Below are 16,725 nucleotides of genomic sequence, written 5' to 3' on the forward strand. Positions count from 1 at the left end.
AACTAAATTCAGGAGAAACTCTGCCAAACAGTTTTTCTGTGAGAAGTGATTTTATGCTGATTCTATAGACTGATTCTTTAAAATAAACTAAAGAGCTGAAAGCTGAAATAGTTAGTTTCTCCCGATTCACTTGTCATACTAGATCTGTTTTTTTATAAAATTAATCTTAAAGAATCACTCCTAGCTAGCGAATCACTTCTTTTAGAAAATCAGCTTCTATAAAAAAAAATCAGAATCAGGTAGAGCTTTATCAAACTGGACTAAGCGGAATATCGATCTAGTTTGTGTATGAACATTTTTTTTTGAGTTAAAACTAGCCGTGCGCCGGCTGCTAAGCTGTTTATTTATAGCTTCTGGATCTTAAGGTCAACGCCGCCCCCACTTTGTTAGGAAAATTATGAGGTTAGGAAAGGATTATACCCTATATATATACTAGACATCATCAGAGTCGCTCGTGCATATGCATTTCATCGTTTGAAATCCTCATCAGGCTGCGAAAAGGAGAAAGGAAAGCAGCCAAAACGTACCCAAACCATGCATACAAGCACACGCATCCGTCGTGACCTGCCGAGTTTGTAACCAGCAGGGCATCAAATTAAAAGGAATCATCGCTATTTTCGATCGGACGTGAGATGCTACTTTTATACTGCGAATATAATTGAAATCCCTCGCATGAAATTTTCCAGGTTACATCTAATTACCAGGACCGGAAATTGCACACGTTTCCAGCTGACAACAAGAGGGGTGTTTGGCATCCATGCATGTATCCAGGTAGGCCGCGGAAACCATCTTGTCGTTAGAGTTGGGCGGGGCCGGCTCGATGCACGAATGCATCGCCGGGCGTTCTTGATGCATAGGATAGCAAGAAGTGACGAGCTGCGCGTCTAGTTTGGTCTAGCTACGCAAGCATTGATGCATTGCATGCACCGATGTGATGCGCGCACACATCCTTCGGCGCGCGCGCGCGATCGTCCCTGCCTCGCTGCGATCGACCGAGGTCGAGGCCCCCGTTTTCTTTTTCTTACGCCACGCGACAATAATTTCTCTGATGGCGACCTCTGCCTCGTCATGCATGCATGCCAATTGCCAAGTGGGCGGTAGACTGGTTTTCATCGGATATATGCGGGGGCAGTCAACAATATACAATAACAGAAAATCAGAAATGGCAGTATGGATAGTTTGCTAGCAGGTTGGAGCTGGAAATTTAATTTTTATAGAAACATGTAGGGCACTGAAGAATATGGCATGCCACACAATCTCTCTCTCTCTCTTTTTAAGAATTGGTACAGAAAAAAAAAAGAGAAACTGAGGTTGCGTTCGAAATCTGTACGAGTATGTAAATGGGCTGGCTTGGTTGTTTCAGCCCACATGCGGACCAACCTTACAAGATCGCCACTTTTGGGCCAATAAGTCCATAACCCCTCTCGCCGCGGCCGGCTCGGCCCACACGCGGTTTCCTCTCGACAAGTACGCAGCTGCTCTTCAGTCTCCAGTTCTCCAGCGAGTCACCACCATGGCGGGGAAGCAGTTCCACTCCCTGGCGCACGCGCGCCCCGCCTCCGCCTCCGCCTCCGCCCGCCGGCTCCTCTCCGCCGCGGGCGCCCTCGTCCTCCTCTCCGCCGCCTACTTCCTCCTCCTCTCCCCCTCCTCGCCCCGCCCCACCGCCGCCGTTCTCGCGAGCCCTAGCCCCGCCACCACCTCCTTCCTCGCCTCCCTCGACAGCTTCCTCGCCGCCCCGCACGCCTCCGACTCCGCGGCCGCTCCCGGCGACCTGGACGCCGCGATCAGGGCCCAGGAGGAGGCCCGGCTCCACGGGGACCCCGCGTGGCCCGCGCCCGCCGCGGGCCCGCTCAGGGTCTACGTGTACGAGATGCCGAGCAAGTTCACCTACGATATGCTGAGGCTCTTCAGGGACTCGTACCGGAAGACGGACAACCTCACGTCCAATGGGAGCCCCGTGCACCGGCTCATCGAGCAGGTGGGCGTGCGGTGAGATCGAAATGCAATTTTGTTCCATTTTCTCTTGTCGAGATGATACGAGTCGCGTGGTTCTAGTTCTAGATTTGGTCGTGTGGAGTAGTGTATTTCAGAGAGTGGGGGATTTTGTCCGGAGTTGTGAAAAAATGAAACTCGTAGCACATTGGTTCGTGCGTATTGCTTGCTGGTTGGAGTGGGATAATTATACTTTCCTATTCTTCTCTGTGATGCATCTGCTCTCTGATGCTTTAAGAAACTCGGAGAAGTTGCTGAAATGGGCTGTATACTTGTATGCTAGATCCCAGAGAGTTGGTAGATTTTTCATTATACAAAGTTTCTGTTGTGAGGTGAATGTGATTTAGACCAGAGTACTGCATCTTATTCTTAAAGCAGTTTCAGAATGCCTTTTTTGAGTACTATAAAATTTACATGTATAATGACTCTTGGCATTGTTTTTGGGTGGTGAGGCAAAGATCATACCAAAATTGATGCACTTTGATTCCACAATTCTAGCTACAGAATCATATGTGTGTAATTATGTAACAAATATTGCATAGTTTTCAAAACACCTTTGTTCGCGCTAATAACCATGTCTAATTATGTAACAGATATCGCATAGTTTTTAAGATATCGGACTCTATCACATCTGTCTACAGAATCAAATTGTTTCTTCATTCACATTTGCAGCATTCTATCGACTATTGGCTGTGGGCGGATCTCATTGCGCCTGAATCACGAAGACTTTTGAAGAGTGTTGTCAGGGTTCAGCGGCAAGAAGAAGCAGACATTTTCTATGTGCCATTCTTCACGACAATCAGTTACTTCTTGCTGGAGAAACAAGAATGCAAGGCGCTATATAGGGTGTGGGAGCATCTCTTAAGGTTTAAGTTTCAGAAAATATTTGTTTTAGGACATACACATAAACAAACTAGTTTTATGTAGGCAAATCTATTGATGAAACTAAAATTTGATCCTTCCTGTTGGTAGTCTGGATTTAATTAGTGAAGATTGTTAGACTTGTTTCTCCAAATATATCTGAAATTATAATGGCAGAAAACATTGCCTGAGTCTGGTTCTGTTAACATTAGGATATGTTTAACATATTTACCTATGTTTATGGAGATTATTTTGTTGTTTATTCACCTCCTTTTATTTCATAGAGGACCTTGTCAACATTACTCCTTGCTCTCAGGAAGCTTTAAAGTGGGTGACTGATCAGCCTGCATGGCAACGTTCAGAAGGCAGAGATCATGTCATTCCTGTTCATCACCCATGGTCATTTAAATCAGTCCGGAGATTTGTCAAGAAGGCAATATGGCTTCTACCTGATATGGACTCAACTGGCAACTGGTATGGTATTCAGCGTTTGTTGCCACTTTACTTACTTTACCTTGTAAAACTGCTTGCATGCACCAATGGAGCAATAAGACTCTGTCTTATTTCAGGTATAAACCAGGACAGGTATATCTGGAAAAGGATGTCATCCTTCCATATGTTCCAAATGTTGATCATTGTGATTCTAAGTGTGTATCCGAAACTCAGTCCAAAAGAAGTATATTGCTGTTCTTTCGAGGAAGACTGAAGAGAAATGCTGTAAGTCTCTTGGTACCACTCTTTAGGTTTTGGCAGTTCAGAATATATGCGTGCAAAACTTCCACTTGTCATCTATTTCATTGACCTTTTTTACCTCTAGGGAGGGAAGATCCGCAGTAAGCTTGTGGAGGAACTAAAAAGTGCAGAAGACATAGTTATTGAAGAAGGCTCTGCTGGAGCTCAGGGAAAAGCAGCAGCTCAGGATGGCATGCGCAAGTCTCTCTTTTGCCTGAGTCCAGCTGGAGATACCCCATCTTCTGCTCGTCTGTTTGATGCTATTGTTAGTGGATGTATCCCAGTTATAATAAGTGATGAACTGGAGCTTCCTTTTGAAGGAATACTTGACTATAGGGAGGTAAACACGGTGATCCAGACAGCTTGTAATGTCTTTATGCTAATTTCACATTCTTTTACCAATCTCTCCTACTTCGTAGTGGTAAGGTATTTCAAGGTAGGCATAAGTCTAAAATATATTTTTAACCCAGAAAATGAAGGATATCTTGGTAGTTTCATTCCTGTAATATCAACAAATACCTTTGGTATTGTCAACAGTGGAATAGCTAGTTGCACATTTGATAATGGAGGGTTCTCGTATCATATTCTCCATGGGTACTGATCATTTTATAGTTAGTGATGTCATTGTTTTGACATGTACCAACCTCGGTATGTTCAGTTATATGATAAGCTTGTCTGCTTGGTATGTACTCCATCGTGAGCTTGTGATAGAATGGAGGTGGCCTGGCTATAGTGGTACTATTAATGAAGGAGAAAGTGTGGCGATAGTAATTGATTGCAAACTAAAGAGAACATGCCTATTACTTGGATGTACACCAAACTGCTATGTGCTATGTGGAAGCATGCAGCAGGTTATGATTGCAGTCTGCTGGAGCTGCAATATCATGTAGTGTCAAGGTTTCTTTCAACCCTGTGGCTGACTGACTATAGCATGATGATATATCATTGCATCTCCATGTTACTCTAGTGTAAATCTGCATTTCTGCAGTGCTCAATGATACGGTCTATTGTGCAGATAGCATTATTTGTTTCATCAAGTGATGCTTTGCAACCTGGTTGGCTTGTGAAGCACCTAAGAAGAATGGATGCCAAAAGGATCAGAGAAATGCAATCTAATCTTGTGAAGGTGATCACTTTATCCAACTCTTATTGTACATACAGCCTGGAAACATTCAGTATTGATGACTAATAATTTACCTGTGATTCTTTCACAGTTTTCCAGACATTTTTTGTATTCAAGTCCTGCTCGGCCTCTTGGACCAGAAGACCTTACATGGAGAATGGTAATTTCGTTGACATTATTGATTATTCGAGCAGTAGCATCCATGGATACTTGTATTATAAAATAGGTTATCTTGTACTCTGTCTGTTCAGCTTAATGAACATTTTCGTTACTTCAGTGCTTTTAAGGATCTTAGCTAATCGTTTCATTTGCAGTTCCATTTATATTTATCATGAATTTACTTGTACTTATGAAGCACACAGTTTGTTTTAACCATTTTGACATTCCAAAAACCAAAATGCAGATTGCTGGTAAGCTGTTAAACATCAAGTTGCACATCCGACGTTCTCAACGTGTGGTCAGAGAGTCAAGGAGCATATGTACATGTGAATGCAGAGTCGGGAACACCACAAGGATGCTTTGAACCAATATTTTTCTTTGTGTTTTCAAAATTTCAAACTTCTGTAGCACAGTCAATTTTTAGTTGCCAATAGCGCGAGCTTTGAGTTAGGCAATTTATTTTGCCAATGTATGTAAACCTAATAGTTCTGTAACAAATGTATGAGTTGGGACTGGGGAAGTTGTGATACTACAATTTGTGAAATGTGAAATCCTATCACTGCTGAGATTTTACTTGGTTGACCTTGCTCAGGCTGAACGTAAAGGCTCACTTTATGCTCGACCGGTTCTGAGCACGTATGGTTCAAGAAGTTGTTTTTCCACATGCATATTGAATGCCCTTTAGGTTCAATATAACCTCAATGCATTGGGTTATCTGGAGCGTTTGTATAGTCTAGTTCGACAGGAAGCTATCAAATATGCCGACACCCAACGCGTGTCATTGCATTTCAGGACATGGGAGTCATGTCCAACGTCAAAGTCCTAATATACGCGTCAATCTCTTCAGCATGAAAAAGCTGCTATTAAGCTACTACATACGCGATTAAAGGTCCAAATCCATTTGGATGCAACCAAATTAAACACACATGCTCGTCAAGTTTTTTACCGTCAGCACCTAACCAAGTGGGAACGCTAAACTGCTATATTTGAGGAGATAGGGAGTATCTGATAATGGTCCAGTGGTTTGGACATTTGTCACAAGAAAAAAATGTGGTGATCCTTTTGAGAAGCTATCTATCTTTAATGTTGCCTCCAAATTCATGCCAGGAAGAGACAACAGGGAAAACAATCAAAACAGCATCATAGTGCCCTCGTATGCCAGCATACCAGCAGTAATTCAGAATATCTTGCATACTTAAATTCATAATTAACCGCCAAGGACTCAGCTACTCTTACCCTAAAGGGCCAAAAGATGGAAGCGTCGAATGATTAGCAGCACTACTACAAACTATACAAAACTAGTACATTGCGTGCGCCTTCGCGCGTCCATATTTACATTGTTGCAATTTGGTAATAAACTATTTTTTAAAAACATACAATGCAAACTATGGGTTTATAAAAATAGTATATTTACATTAGTTAGAAAGGTTACAACAAAATGCAGGACATCTTGCTAAGATGATGTAACATTACATAGTATAAAATTAAGTGCTAATAATATACATATGTTTAGCTGCGTTGTGGTGTAGTCTAGCTATATATGACTTGGAAGGGACACATTTTCTACCCAAAAGAAGTGTAGATGTCCTGAAAAATTTGTATGGAATTAAGAAAAGGGTCTTAAAAATTATTTAACTATTTTTTCGGGGTTTTGTAGCTGTAGTTAGGAATGTACCTGGATATTAGGATCCTTAAGAAACAACATAAATATTATCGTTAGCAAAATGGTCTTGTGAGTATGTCATTCATGTAATTATATATGAATGCACAGATTGAAATATCTAGAAATTAGATGGAGAATGGTGAGTCCATAAAGGTGGTTTGTACCAAATCTGCATAATTTCTTTCTTGCTATCCTGGCATTTGGCTGTTGGAAGTTCTTGACATGAATAACATTTTTTTAACTTTAGACCAGTAACTTCCCAAGGCAGGTGCAATATTATGCCAAGCTACTCTCATATGATTTATACAAAATATTGCTATTGGTGAGAGAAGTAATAAAAGAGAGTTTTGGATTCTGAATTGCATAGAGCTTCTATTGCTCGGCATATACATGTACAATACAGATATCCAAATCGCAGCACCTGAGGTAAGGGTAATGAAGATTTTTCTTTCAAATAGGAGCTCTCCAGCTTCATACCTGTAAAAAAAAGCTGCAAGACCACTTATATCCGTCTAGCCTAATTAAAGAGGTATTTGATTTCGGAGGGTTAAAATTTAGCCCTATCACATTAAAGAGAATCTTGTCATTTAGAAACATTAAATAAAATCTGATTACAAAACTAATTGCAAACTCCCTACGCTAATTCTCGAGACAAATCAAAAAGGTATATTAATCTATGATTAGCGGATGGTTACTGTAGCATCACCATTGTAAAAATATGGATTAATTAGGCTCATTGAATTCGTCTCGCGAATTAGCACTCATCTATGCAAAAGGTTTTGTAAATAAATTTTATTTAATATTTCTAAATGGCAAGATTCTCTTTAATATGATAAGGCTAAACTTTAACCCTCCGGAACCAAACGGGGCCTAAATTGTATGACATGTGCAAGGTCAAGATGTGTTCTGGTGAAGCAGAGAACCTAGATACTTCTTCAAGAGAATTTGCACAGGAAAGAAGATAGATATTTTCAATGCTTTCACACTTGAAGAAGAACTGCTATTTATTGACATTATCGGCTACTGTTTCGTCGGTGGAATCAGAAAGGATATATTTTTTCCTGTGTGTTTATATTTGAGTAGGTGCTACTGAAGCTGCATTCGAGGGTCTAGATTCTTGTTCAGGAGAGCTTACACAGGAGAGAACATAGATTTTTTTCAATACTTTCACACTTGAAGTAGGGATGGTCTTCATTTACTGATATTGCAGTGTACGTTTTTGTCTGTTGGGAGAAGTTATAGTCAAAATTATGTACAATAAAGATAAAAGGTCGAAAGGAAGGACTCATGTGTTCATATGGTTAGAGAGGTATTATTTTCTTTTATCAATTCCTTTCGAGCGTGGCAATACTTTTCACATGGTATAGAGGTTTCAACAATGTTTTAAGGGATCTTTACCTATCCATTAGTAGCACACACTTCTTTTCATCTCTTTTGCTACCTAATTAAATGTACTTGACTTCAAGTAGGGAGGATGTCAGTACTGTTTAGGGGATCTGCTAGCAACAATACTAAAAGACAAAATAGAAAATGGGAAGAGGTAAAATTGGGAAATTTGCATATACATGTGCCAGTTGTTCTATAGAGTACTTCACTTTAGGGAAAAATGTAAAGAACATATATGTTGCAGGGAAGAACCAGATTGATTTTTTAGGCTTAAATGCCAAGGCTGCTTCCGACTGGTTCATGTACCGGCACTGCCATGTTGTTTATCCACTAAAAAATTTCCTTTATATAAATAAAATCAACCAAGATAACTCATCGATCAGTAGCGGGAAACCAAAGATTTATCTTCTATGTTGTTCCCTAGACCTAAATATCAACGTTAAAGTAGCACCGATGTCGAGCAACCAATACAGCCTATTTCCCTTCAGATTTATTACCAGAAATTAAATCACGACGAGCGGTGGGTCGACGAGCTGACCGGCGTCCTTGTCAGCAAACATGGAAATAGATCAATCGAGGATCCCTTGCTCACAATCCAACGAAGGGAGCCACTGCTGAAAAAAAACAGACAAGGGGGAAGATGAGATGAGGACGGGGGAGGAGCTACGCAGCGTCAGGAGCAAATTCCGCAGCCGGCGCGGGCGAGCTTCACGGGCAACGCACGGGAGCTCGGCCACAGGCCGTGCCAGGCATTTCTCCCGCGGCTGCTTCTAGACGGAGCTCGCGGCTGCTTCTCATCTGCTGCCGCTGCTAGGGAGGCGCGTAACCTTCCCGTCCATGTCCCTGGCGTCGCCCGCCTCCGCTTGCTTCCTTGCCGAATCCGCCGCAGAGGTGTAGGAGGGGTTGGATGGTCCTGCTCGATGGGAATGTCACCAGCATGGCCGCGAGCTGGTGACTGACGCTCCCGTGATCGCCTTCCTGGACGCGGCCGCACACCGCTGTCGCGGCCACTGGTGCTGGCCGTGCAGGAGCAGGACCCGGCCTGCAGGCGACAGCGGAGGCGGCCATATCCTCCTCCTCCCAGATGCGACGCGGCGGCAGACCGGGAGGTGGCGGCGGAGGGGGTCGGGGCACGAGCCGGTGGGGAGCGGCCGGGCTTCGTTCCTTTCGATTTTTGTGGTTGGAGTACCGGAGGAAGAAAGAGAACTGTAGAGGGAGAGCAAGTAGCAGAGAGGAAATAGCACCGGCGATGCACGTGAATGCTGGGACAAGACAGAGGAAAGACCGAAGGAAGCAATAGAGAGGGAAGGACGACCTCCCGCGTGACCCTGTCGCCGCCGACGTTGGTCCTCGACTTGACCCTCAAGGGCGCATGCAACAGCCGGCTGAGCTCGATGGCCACGCCGGCGACCGTGCCGCCCGCAGCGCGGCCTCAGGCGCTGGCATCGGGCGCAGGGCAGGCGGCGGGTAGGCAGCGCCTGGCCGGGCCGGCCGCGGGCGAGGAGCAACGACGCCGGTCTGGCCGCGGGCGGGGAGCGACGGCCGCCGCCTGGCCCGCCGCGAGCGAGGAGCCGGGGCGCACGGCCGGCCACGGGCAGGCGGCGGCGTCGGACCTGCCGTGGGCGAGGAGAGCTCACCGGAAAGGGAGGCGCAGGATGAAGCTAGATAGGGTGTGGCCAAGTGACCCAAATGGTCTGTGCTGGAAGGGAGACGCGGAAAGGGAAAGAGCGGCGGGATAAGGAAGGAGAGCGGCAGCGGCCTGGACTCCTGGAGTGTGGAGGAGACGAGGAACAACAGTAGAGGAACGGACTGGCTACCTTGCTGACTTTTGAGGCTTTTTGCTGCGGTTCTGGCCTCCTCTGCATGCGCACGGCAGCGAGCACACAGTATGTGAACTGTGGACTCTGAATGGCTGCGACGGGCAGGGACAAGACACAGCACGTGAACGTGTGACTTCGTGTACCGGAGGGAGATGTACTAAATCAAAGCCGTTGGCAACGAATCGAAGGGCCGACATATTTCGGGACGACGTGGACACCCCCATAGCCCGCCGAGGCGTGGGGGAATCATATATAGAAAAAAATTGATCCTGCAAGACCTAGTTCTTCGCCTGCAAAAGGCACAGTTGTGCGGGAACAGGCATTTATAAAAACAGGACTTAATTAAATTAATGATTCCACGATGGCAGTCTTTCACGTAAGTCGTTCGAAGCAGTCCTGCTTTTACTTTCGGATCAAGAAAAAGGATCTGCACAAGACATGCATGACGATTGGTAAGAGAGAATTCTGTAACATGTTTCCACAAATATAGGTAGACTAGATTGTAAGAGTGTCACATTAAACATTTCCAAATGCCGAGTGGAAATTTACTAGGAATTAAATTTGATGTCTTACAACATTAGCTGTTGAACCAACACACCAATCAGAGTCAAAGTCAACATCGTCAAGAGCGAAATCAAAAGCTGGATATGAAACAATGGAAATGGTTGCATCCTCCTCATCATGGGATGCACATATAGAGTGCTTGGTCTGAGAAGGTTGGCGATGGATAGAATGAGTTGATACATCATCACCTTATTCCTCACAAGCATGTGGTTAGTTAGTAATGAGGAATGGTCTCATTCCACCAAAATTCATGGGTGGGCCCCATGATGGACCACTCTATTCTAACCAAGTTGATTCCCAAAACCAAACACCCTAATAACCTATGGATATAAAACTTAGCAACACATTGTCAGATAACCAGCAGAGCAAAATATATAAGAAACCAAAATTAATAAGTGGCAAGTATGTCTTTACTGTAAGAAACCTCAACAGCAAAGAAACTAAACAGGAATAGTATCAACAAAAACTGGCCGTTTATGTAATAACTCAACCCTTCACAAAAAAGCAGGAATCTCAACAGTAACTATAAGTATGGTTGACGCTTAGAATTGAAAAAAAGAAACAATTAGAAGTTTTTACCTATCTGATGGTAATGTTGATAGATAGAATGCACATCTTCCGTAGTCAGATAAAGAACCCCCGACAGTTCGAGGATCCACAAAGGCAGTTCTTAGCTCTAGGAACACCACTAGAATCAGTTCCAATGTCACCGTAGTCATAAGTCAACTCTGTCATGGGAGGAATGTGCTTCAATGCAAAGAACATGATATGTGGGTGACGATCATCTTCATAATCAAACTGAACTGGCTGCCAGAAGACATTAGGAGCACAACTATGGTTCATGAAACGCGAGATATTTCCCATTTTTTTTGCACTTAGTTTAATGGGCAGAGGCTCAAAAGTATCTGGTGAAATATTTGTGCTTTGCTCCCCTATCAATTCAGGTCCATAATTCCATTTTAAAGTCTTCTCACCAGGACACAATGTCTGAAACATATAATCATCTTCATGACTATTCAAGTCACATTTAGCATCATCAATAACCTCACCAACATACTCGCATAAAAATGAACCAGCTCGTATAGGGTCCCATGAACGAAGACCCCAGCCTCTATTTCCGGTCTTAAAGACCTCAAAGTGGATCCTAACTCCTTTCTGGGTCACCTTGTTACGGCAGTTGAATGAACACTGACATGATTCACCACATTCATAAACCATAGGCTTGCGGCAGACAAGCAATCCCGATGAGCTGTATGGTAAGTTGCCTCCGTTACGCTGTGCGCAACAGCAGTTGGCATCACCAGGCAGGCAAACACTAAGACACCTGCAGCCCTTTAAAGGATTCATAGAACTGAGGGGTTTTGAGTGTTTGACCTGAGTAATATAGGTGAAATGCTGTGGTGCTTTATCATTGTCAACATCATTAACAAGAAACACTGGGAGATTTTCTGCACCGAAAGATAGATCAGGGTGTAAAACATTGCCTCTAGTTGTTGGATTCTCTACCCATTTCTGGGACATCTTCCAAATTGCAACCCCATCAGGTTGTCCTGGCTCTCTCAGCAGCTTGTACTTGAAACAAATTATTCCATTCTTTGTTTTCTCCTTCCATGACTCGTGAATCCTATAGAGGCCATCATAAATATAGACCTTCCCAGTCAAGCAACCTGGATCCTTATAGCCCCGTACTACCCGGATTACGTTTTTTCTGGACAGGCTCCTCTCAAGAGCCAGGTTACCCCTCTCAAGCTTCTGGTCATGCCGCTCCTCATTGTTCTTGCTATTACCTCCTGAACCGCTGTAAACCAGCACATCTGTATCATCATCGTTGTTGTCATAACCACCTGCAGCAACAATACATATTGCAACAGAATCATCCTCATCACCAAACTTGGCAACCATATAATCAATTCCGGCCATGCTAGGAGCATGCAGCCCAATAACACATAGCTCCATCCTGAAGTAGAAAATATCCCCTATTTCAACTCCAGGAACAACCCCTATCCTCTTCCCAGTGTTGTTGGCCCTGAGATTACTGGCCATCATGATGGCGCCAGCCTTCAGGTCAGCACGTTTGCTAGTCTCTTGTGCCTCATCCATTTGAAGATGCCTACGCCGTAGTGCCTCAAATGTCATGAGAACTGCCTCCACAATTTCCCTGGGATCACCGGATGGAGGCACCATGGTGAGCTCATTGTCAGCAGAAGCTTTCTTGTGAGAGGCTTTGGGGCGTTTAGTCTTCATGCTATTGGAGCTGTCACTGCCCAAACCATCGTTCATATTATATCTGCTTAGTCGGGAGGGCCTCTTAATCTTCCTTCCAGATGCTGATGTCTGGTTAGCAACATAATTTTCGTCGTCGTCGTCATCATCATCCAGTGAGATAACATTAGGCTGTGTTGCCCTGTAAGCTGTAATGGGAGTGGTGTCAATGGGACCGTTAGCATTGGCACTCACATCTGAAGACCAATGTGCAGCGGGCTGGCCTCCAGCACAATCCTGATCACCAATAGCAGTATTCTGGCTGCCAGAAGCATCCTTGACACCAAAAGTGGCAGCCTTGCCATCATCAGTATTCTGATCACCAAAAGTGGCAGTCTTGCCATCATCAGCATTCTGATCACCAAAATTATGAGCCTTGCCTACACCAGCATCCTTGCTGCCAAAAGCGAAAAATGTCTTGGCAACAGAATTGTTCCAATCACCAAAACCTCCTTGAAACTGCCCAGCAGGAGTGACAAATATCAACGGTGGGGAGGTTGACTGGTTAAATGTATTGACACCCAAGGGTGCAGGGAACATGGGAGCCAATGTCCTCAAGGGCTTGACATCCAAAACATCCTGATCAGGAGTAGGCATGAAATTCGATGGCCTGTTCATCTCAACTGGAAGAAATTGAGTTCCTGTGTGAAGAAAGCACAGTTAATGATCATGTTTTCACCTACCTCATTAACAAATTGGTAAATTTTAGAAAGCATTTAGAATATCCAAGAAAGTTTTCTAAATCAAATGTGCACACATCACTAAGAAAGAGCGAAGAACATCAGACTCTAATGGATCACGGACAACACATGGCAGTAGAACAATTTACAAGGATAGCTGCACAACTAGCCGAATCCTACAGAACACTGTCAGTTTAGCAATTACAGATAGTCCAGGACATTACTAACTGCATTCTGATTCGCTAACAATACCGAAGCATTAACTGGGGACGGATGATTCGCGTTTCTCAACCAGCGGTCAGTGGTCACCTCGCCTGAGTCACCTCTGCTGATTCGCCAAACCCATTTCGAGCCCGGTAGCTAGACTCCTCTTCCACTCTAGCATGCGTTCCCCTCCTCCCCAAAACCAAGACAACTAAAACCTTCAATTAGGAGAACCAAACCCTCAACTTGGCAAAAATAAAAGATCACCTTTCAGTCAAATCAAAGTTCCCCGTGGAACATATTCAGCTCTCAACTACCAAACAAAATTTACTTTCAATAGAATGCTTCGAATTCAAGAACCGCATAGGTCCTAACAAGAATGTGGCAAATAGCCTGGCAAATTATCAATTTTTTCCAGTACACAACACCACGACGGGAAGCAGGCCTTTCGCTGGCAAATTCCGGGCCTTCCGTACCTACTAGGGTTTAGAGAGAACGGGAAGGGGAACGAAAAGGCGCCCGAAGATGAGCACGAGCAGCCTAACCCGACGGGCGGGCCAGTGAGGCGGTGCCGCGGTTAAGGGTGGAGCCTATCTTTGGCCTGGCCCCCTTAGCTTCCGGCGCGGGCGGGGGCGGGAGAGGAGAGGCGAGCCGCGAGGCGTGGAGCGCGTCTCCCCGCCGCCAGGTGCCAGTGTGGATAAGGAACAAGCGACAGGGTCGACGCGTGGACGGGGAGTGAGCGAGCAACCGGCGGCGGCGGCGGCGGCGGTCTCGAGGAGTCGCGCACCGCCTGAAGCTCAGTGGAAGAAAATGACCCCTCACCTGATCAGAACCCTCGCGGCTGCGGCTCCGGCTACTTGGGGCCGGCGCGGGGGAGCGGGAGCTCAAGAGACGGCCGCCATGGACGAGCGAGTGATCTGCTGGACGGAGCCGGGGAAGAGTTGAGTGGCGCTCTGTTCGAGCCTTCAAAGGGGGAGGACCGGAGGAGGATGGGTTGGGGTTTTTCCTCGCCAGACGCCCGCGTCTCTCGCTTTGTGGTTTCTTGACGGGGCTCTTGCTCTTGGGCAGCTGGGCAGCCCGGTTCGCCGTCGTCTTGTGCGTTTGGCTTGTTCACGGTTCAGTACGTTCGGAGTAGCTCGGACGGCCAGCCGTCAGGATCCTTTCAGAGGCTCAGAGCGATCGGACCGAAGCGTGTCGATAGATGGGCGTGCCTACTTGCAGTCTTGCAGAGGCCCTTCACCCTTGGTGTACATTTCTTTTTTCAACATACTTCCGCACTGTTTTGTTTCTTGCAATGAATTATAATAGTATGTAATTCAGCTTATAATCTGTAGGCTGATTAGCTTATACAAACAGAGTCTAAGGCTCCATTTGATTCATAAAAGTTAAAGTCTAGCCCATCACATCAAATTAGAATCTTACTATTTAAATATATTAAATAAAATTTGTTTATAAATTTTTTTACACAAATAGATGCTAATTCGCGAGCTAATAATAAATTAATATAGATTCATCTCTCTGCTAAATTAGTCTTGGATTTTATAATTAAATTTTATTTAATATTTTTAAATAATGATAAGATACCTAAGATGCCGACGACAAACTAGTTACTGGTGAAGATCCCCCCACGTGTAGTCCATGCACGATTTGCGCACCGTCGTGTGTTCGCGTCCACCGTGGCAAAGCAGCGGTCCCCACGACACGTGACCACGGCCAGGTCTCAACACCTACGGGCGCACCAGATGGATCTCCGCAGACACGTATCTCTTCCAGAGTCACACGTGTGCCGCTGCATGAACCCAGCTCGCTCCCTTTTAACAACAGCTCAACGCGGCACCTCCCTGTCTCGTGCAACCCCGGGTTGCAAGCGCAAAAACAAGAACAGAAAGAAAGAGAGAGTGAGCTCCCATGGCGTCGTCGTGCCACGACGTGGAGGTCCCCGGCAAGCCGACGGAGACGGGGACGGCGCTGCTGGAGACGGCGACGGGCACGATCCAGGGGTTCGCGCCGCTGGGGCAGATCCACCAGCACCTGTGCGCGTTCCACTTCTACGCGGACGACATGGGGCGGCAGGTGGAGGCGCACCACTTCTGCGCGCACCTCAACGAGGACGTCCGCCAGTGCCTCGTCTTCGACGGCCCCGGCGCCGGCGCGCGCCTCATCGGCGTCGAGTACATCGTCTCCGAGGGCGTGTTCCTGACGCTGCCCGACGAGGAGAAGCCGCTGTGGCACACGCACGAGTTCGAGGTGAAGGGCGGGGTGCTGTTCATGCCGGGCGTGCCCGGCGCCGTGGAGCGCCGGGACCTGGAGAAGGTGTGCCGGACCTACGGCAAGACCGTCCACTTCTGGCAGGTGGACCGCGGCGACCCGCTCCCGCTCGGCCTGCCGCAGATCATGATGGCGCTCACCCGGGAGGGGCAGCTCCGGCAGGACCTCGCTGACTGTACGCCTGCTCGCGTCGCATCGCATCGCAGTTTTTTTTGCTTCTTTGGTATCACATGCTGATCGATTGCTTGTTGGGGACGTGCGTGCGCGCAGGTGTGGAGAAGAAGTTCGGCGTGTCGTTCCAGAAGGAGAGGGAGAACCGGGCGTACATGAGCGGGCCGGAGCACGGCATCCACCCGCTGGCGAACGCCGCCGGCAAGGGCCTCAAGACCGAGATCCGTGAGGTGGAAATCCCGGCGACTACGACCGCCGGCGCCGCCAGGGTCTTCACCTGATCTGATCGCCGTGCGTGGCGTTGCGGGTGGTGGATGGCTGGATTCTGGTAGTAATATGCAAGATAGATAGGGTAGCTACTGGTAGTAGAAGGTGCGGGTTAGTCGGTGGGTGGTTGCTTGTGTCCGAGACACAGACTCGGCCTCCGCGCTCCGCGAACTGTGAATTTCGGTATAATAATAATGGGTTGTTTGGATCCCTTGCAGTGGAAAAATGTGTGAAATTCGAGTGGAGAAATGAACGAATACGTTTGGTTTAAAGTGAAAATGAATTGATTTTCTCTCGATTCGATCCCTTATGAATTGGTACATAAGAAATGGAGGGGGATTTTCTCTCCATCGCTCATGAACCAATACGTGCTACCACCTACCAATCATATGTGTTGCATCATAGTGCAACTTCTGTAACGGGACCCCCGAGTGCCATTGTACAGAATTGCTGATTGACGGGTAAACAAACCGTTAGTAACGAGTAATTCTGAAACTATAAAGCTAGATGTGAAATTTTGCTTGCTCTGTGTAAAGCAGCCCTCTCTGAAGCAGCTCGAGGTATGGTGAAAGC

At 46.1% G+C, this 16,725-nt stretch overlaps 3 protein-coding genes across 9 annotated transcripts; 2 read left to right on the forward strand and 1 right to left on the reverse strand.

Moving 5' to 3' along the window:
* Positions 1-1,482: 1,482 nt before the first annotated feature.
* On the forward strand, positions 1,483-5,440 carry LOC112892087 (probable arabinosyltransferase ARAD1). Of its 2 annotated transcripts, none has more exons than XM_025959163.1 (8): positions 1,483-1,989; positions 2,586-2,838; positions 3,170-3,327; positions 3,423-3,570; positions 3,671-3,925; positions 4,601-4,711; positions 4,800-4,868; positions 5,112-5,440. In XM_025959163.1, the coding sequence occupies exons 1-8, from the start codon at positions 1,514-1,516 to the stop codon at positions 5,229-5,231; spliced, it is 1,590 nt and encodes a 529-aa protein (XP_025814948.1). In that variant the 5' UTR covers positions 1,483-1,513; the 3' UTR covers positions 5,232-5,440. The 2 variants fall into 2 exon arrangements, with proteins under 2 accessions (XP_025814948.1, XP_025814949.1); XM_025959164.1 differs by having other exon boundaries at positions 1,483-1,978; positions 2,665-2,838.
* An 801-nt stretch (positions 5,441-6,241) lies between these two features.
* Positions 6,242-14,507, reverse strand: LOC112892086 (histone-lysine N-methyltransferase, H3 lysine-9 specific SUVH1-like). 6 transcript variants are annotated; one of them, XR_003228665.1, is made up of 4 exons: positions 14,269-14,507; positions 10,880-13,203; positions 9,232-10,163; positions 6,242-6,454 (listed from the first exon to the last, which is right to left on the reverse strand). XR_003228665.1 is itself a non-coding variant. In XM_025959160.1 (3 exons), exon 2 carries the CDS (start codon positions 13,178-13,180, stop codon positions 10,925-10,927), a length of 2,256 nt encoding a protein of 751 aa, XP_025814945.1. In that variant the 5' UTR covers positions 13,181-13,203; positions 14,269-14,507; the 3' UTR covers positions 6,242-10,163; positions 10,880-10,924. The 6 variants fall into 6 exon arrangements, 2 of the variants coding, with proteins under 2 accessions (XP_025814945.1, XP_025814946.1); XR_003228664.1 differs by having other exon boundaries at positions 6,242-8,527; XR_003228663.1 differs by having other exon boundaries at positions 6,242-9,122.
* Positions 14,508-15,308: 801 nt separating this feature from the next.
* On the forward strand, positions 15,309-16,392 carry LOC112895101 (oil body-associated protein 1A). Its single transcript, XM_025962978.1, has 2 exons — positions 15,309-15,889; positions 15,985-16,392. Exons 1-2 carry the CDS (start codon positions 15,355-15,357, stop codon positions 16,164-16,166), a joined length of 717 nt encoding a protein of 238 aa, XP_025818763.1. The 5' UTR covers positions 15,309-15,354; the 3' UTR covers positions 16,167-16,392.
* The last annotated feature ends 333 nt before the right edge of the window (positions 16,393-16,725 follow it).

The sequence above is a fragment of the Panicum hallii genome, chromosome 5, assembly GCF_002211085.1.
Source record: "Panicum hallii strain FIL2 chromosome 5, PHallii_v3.1, whole genome shotgun sequence".
NCBI lineage: Eukaryota > Viridiplantae > Streptophyta > Magnoliopsida > Poales > Poaceae > Panicum > Panicum hallii.

What these genes read in the sequence shown, in the direction of transcription:
- LOC112892087 (XM_025959163.1), top strand. Translation starts at nt 1,514, where the DNA reads ATGGCGGGGAAGCAGTTCCACTCCCTGGCGCACGCGCGCCCCGCCTCC. An exon ending in ATGGACTCAACTGGCAACTG is followed by an intron (nt 3,328 to 3,422) that starts GTATGGTATTCA and finishes GTCTTATTTCAG; the next exon opens with GTATAAACCAGGACAGGTAT. An exon ending in AAGACCTTACATGGAGAATG is followed by an intron (nt 4,869 to 5,111) that starts GTAATTTCGTTG and finishes ACCAAAATGCAG; the next exon opens with ATTGCTGGTAAGCTGTTAAA.
- LOC112892086 (XM_025959160.1), bottom strand. Translation starts at nt 13,180, where the DNA reads ATGAACAGGCCATCGAATTTCATGCCTACTCCTGATCAGGATGTTTTG.
- LOC112895101 (XM_025962978.1), top strand. Translation starts at nt 15,355, where the DNA reads ATGGCGTCGTCGTGCCACGACGTGGAGGTCCCCGGCAAGCCGACGGAG. An exon ending in CCGGCAGGACCTCGCTGACT is followed by an intron (nt 15,890 to 15,984) that starts GTACGCCTGCTC and finishes GCGTGCGCGCAG; the next exon opens with GTGTGGAGAAGAAGTTCGGC.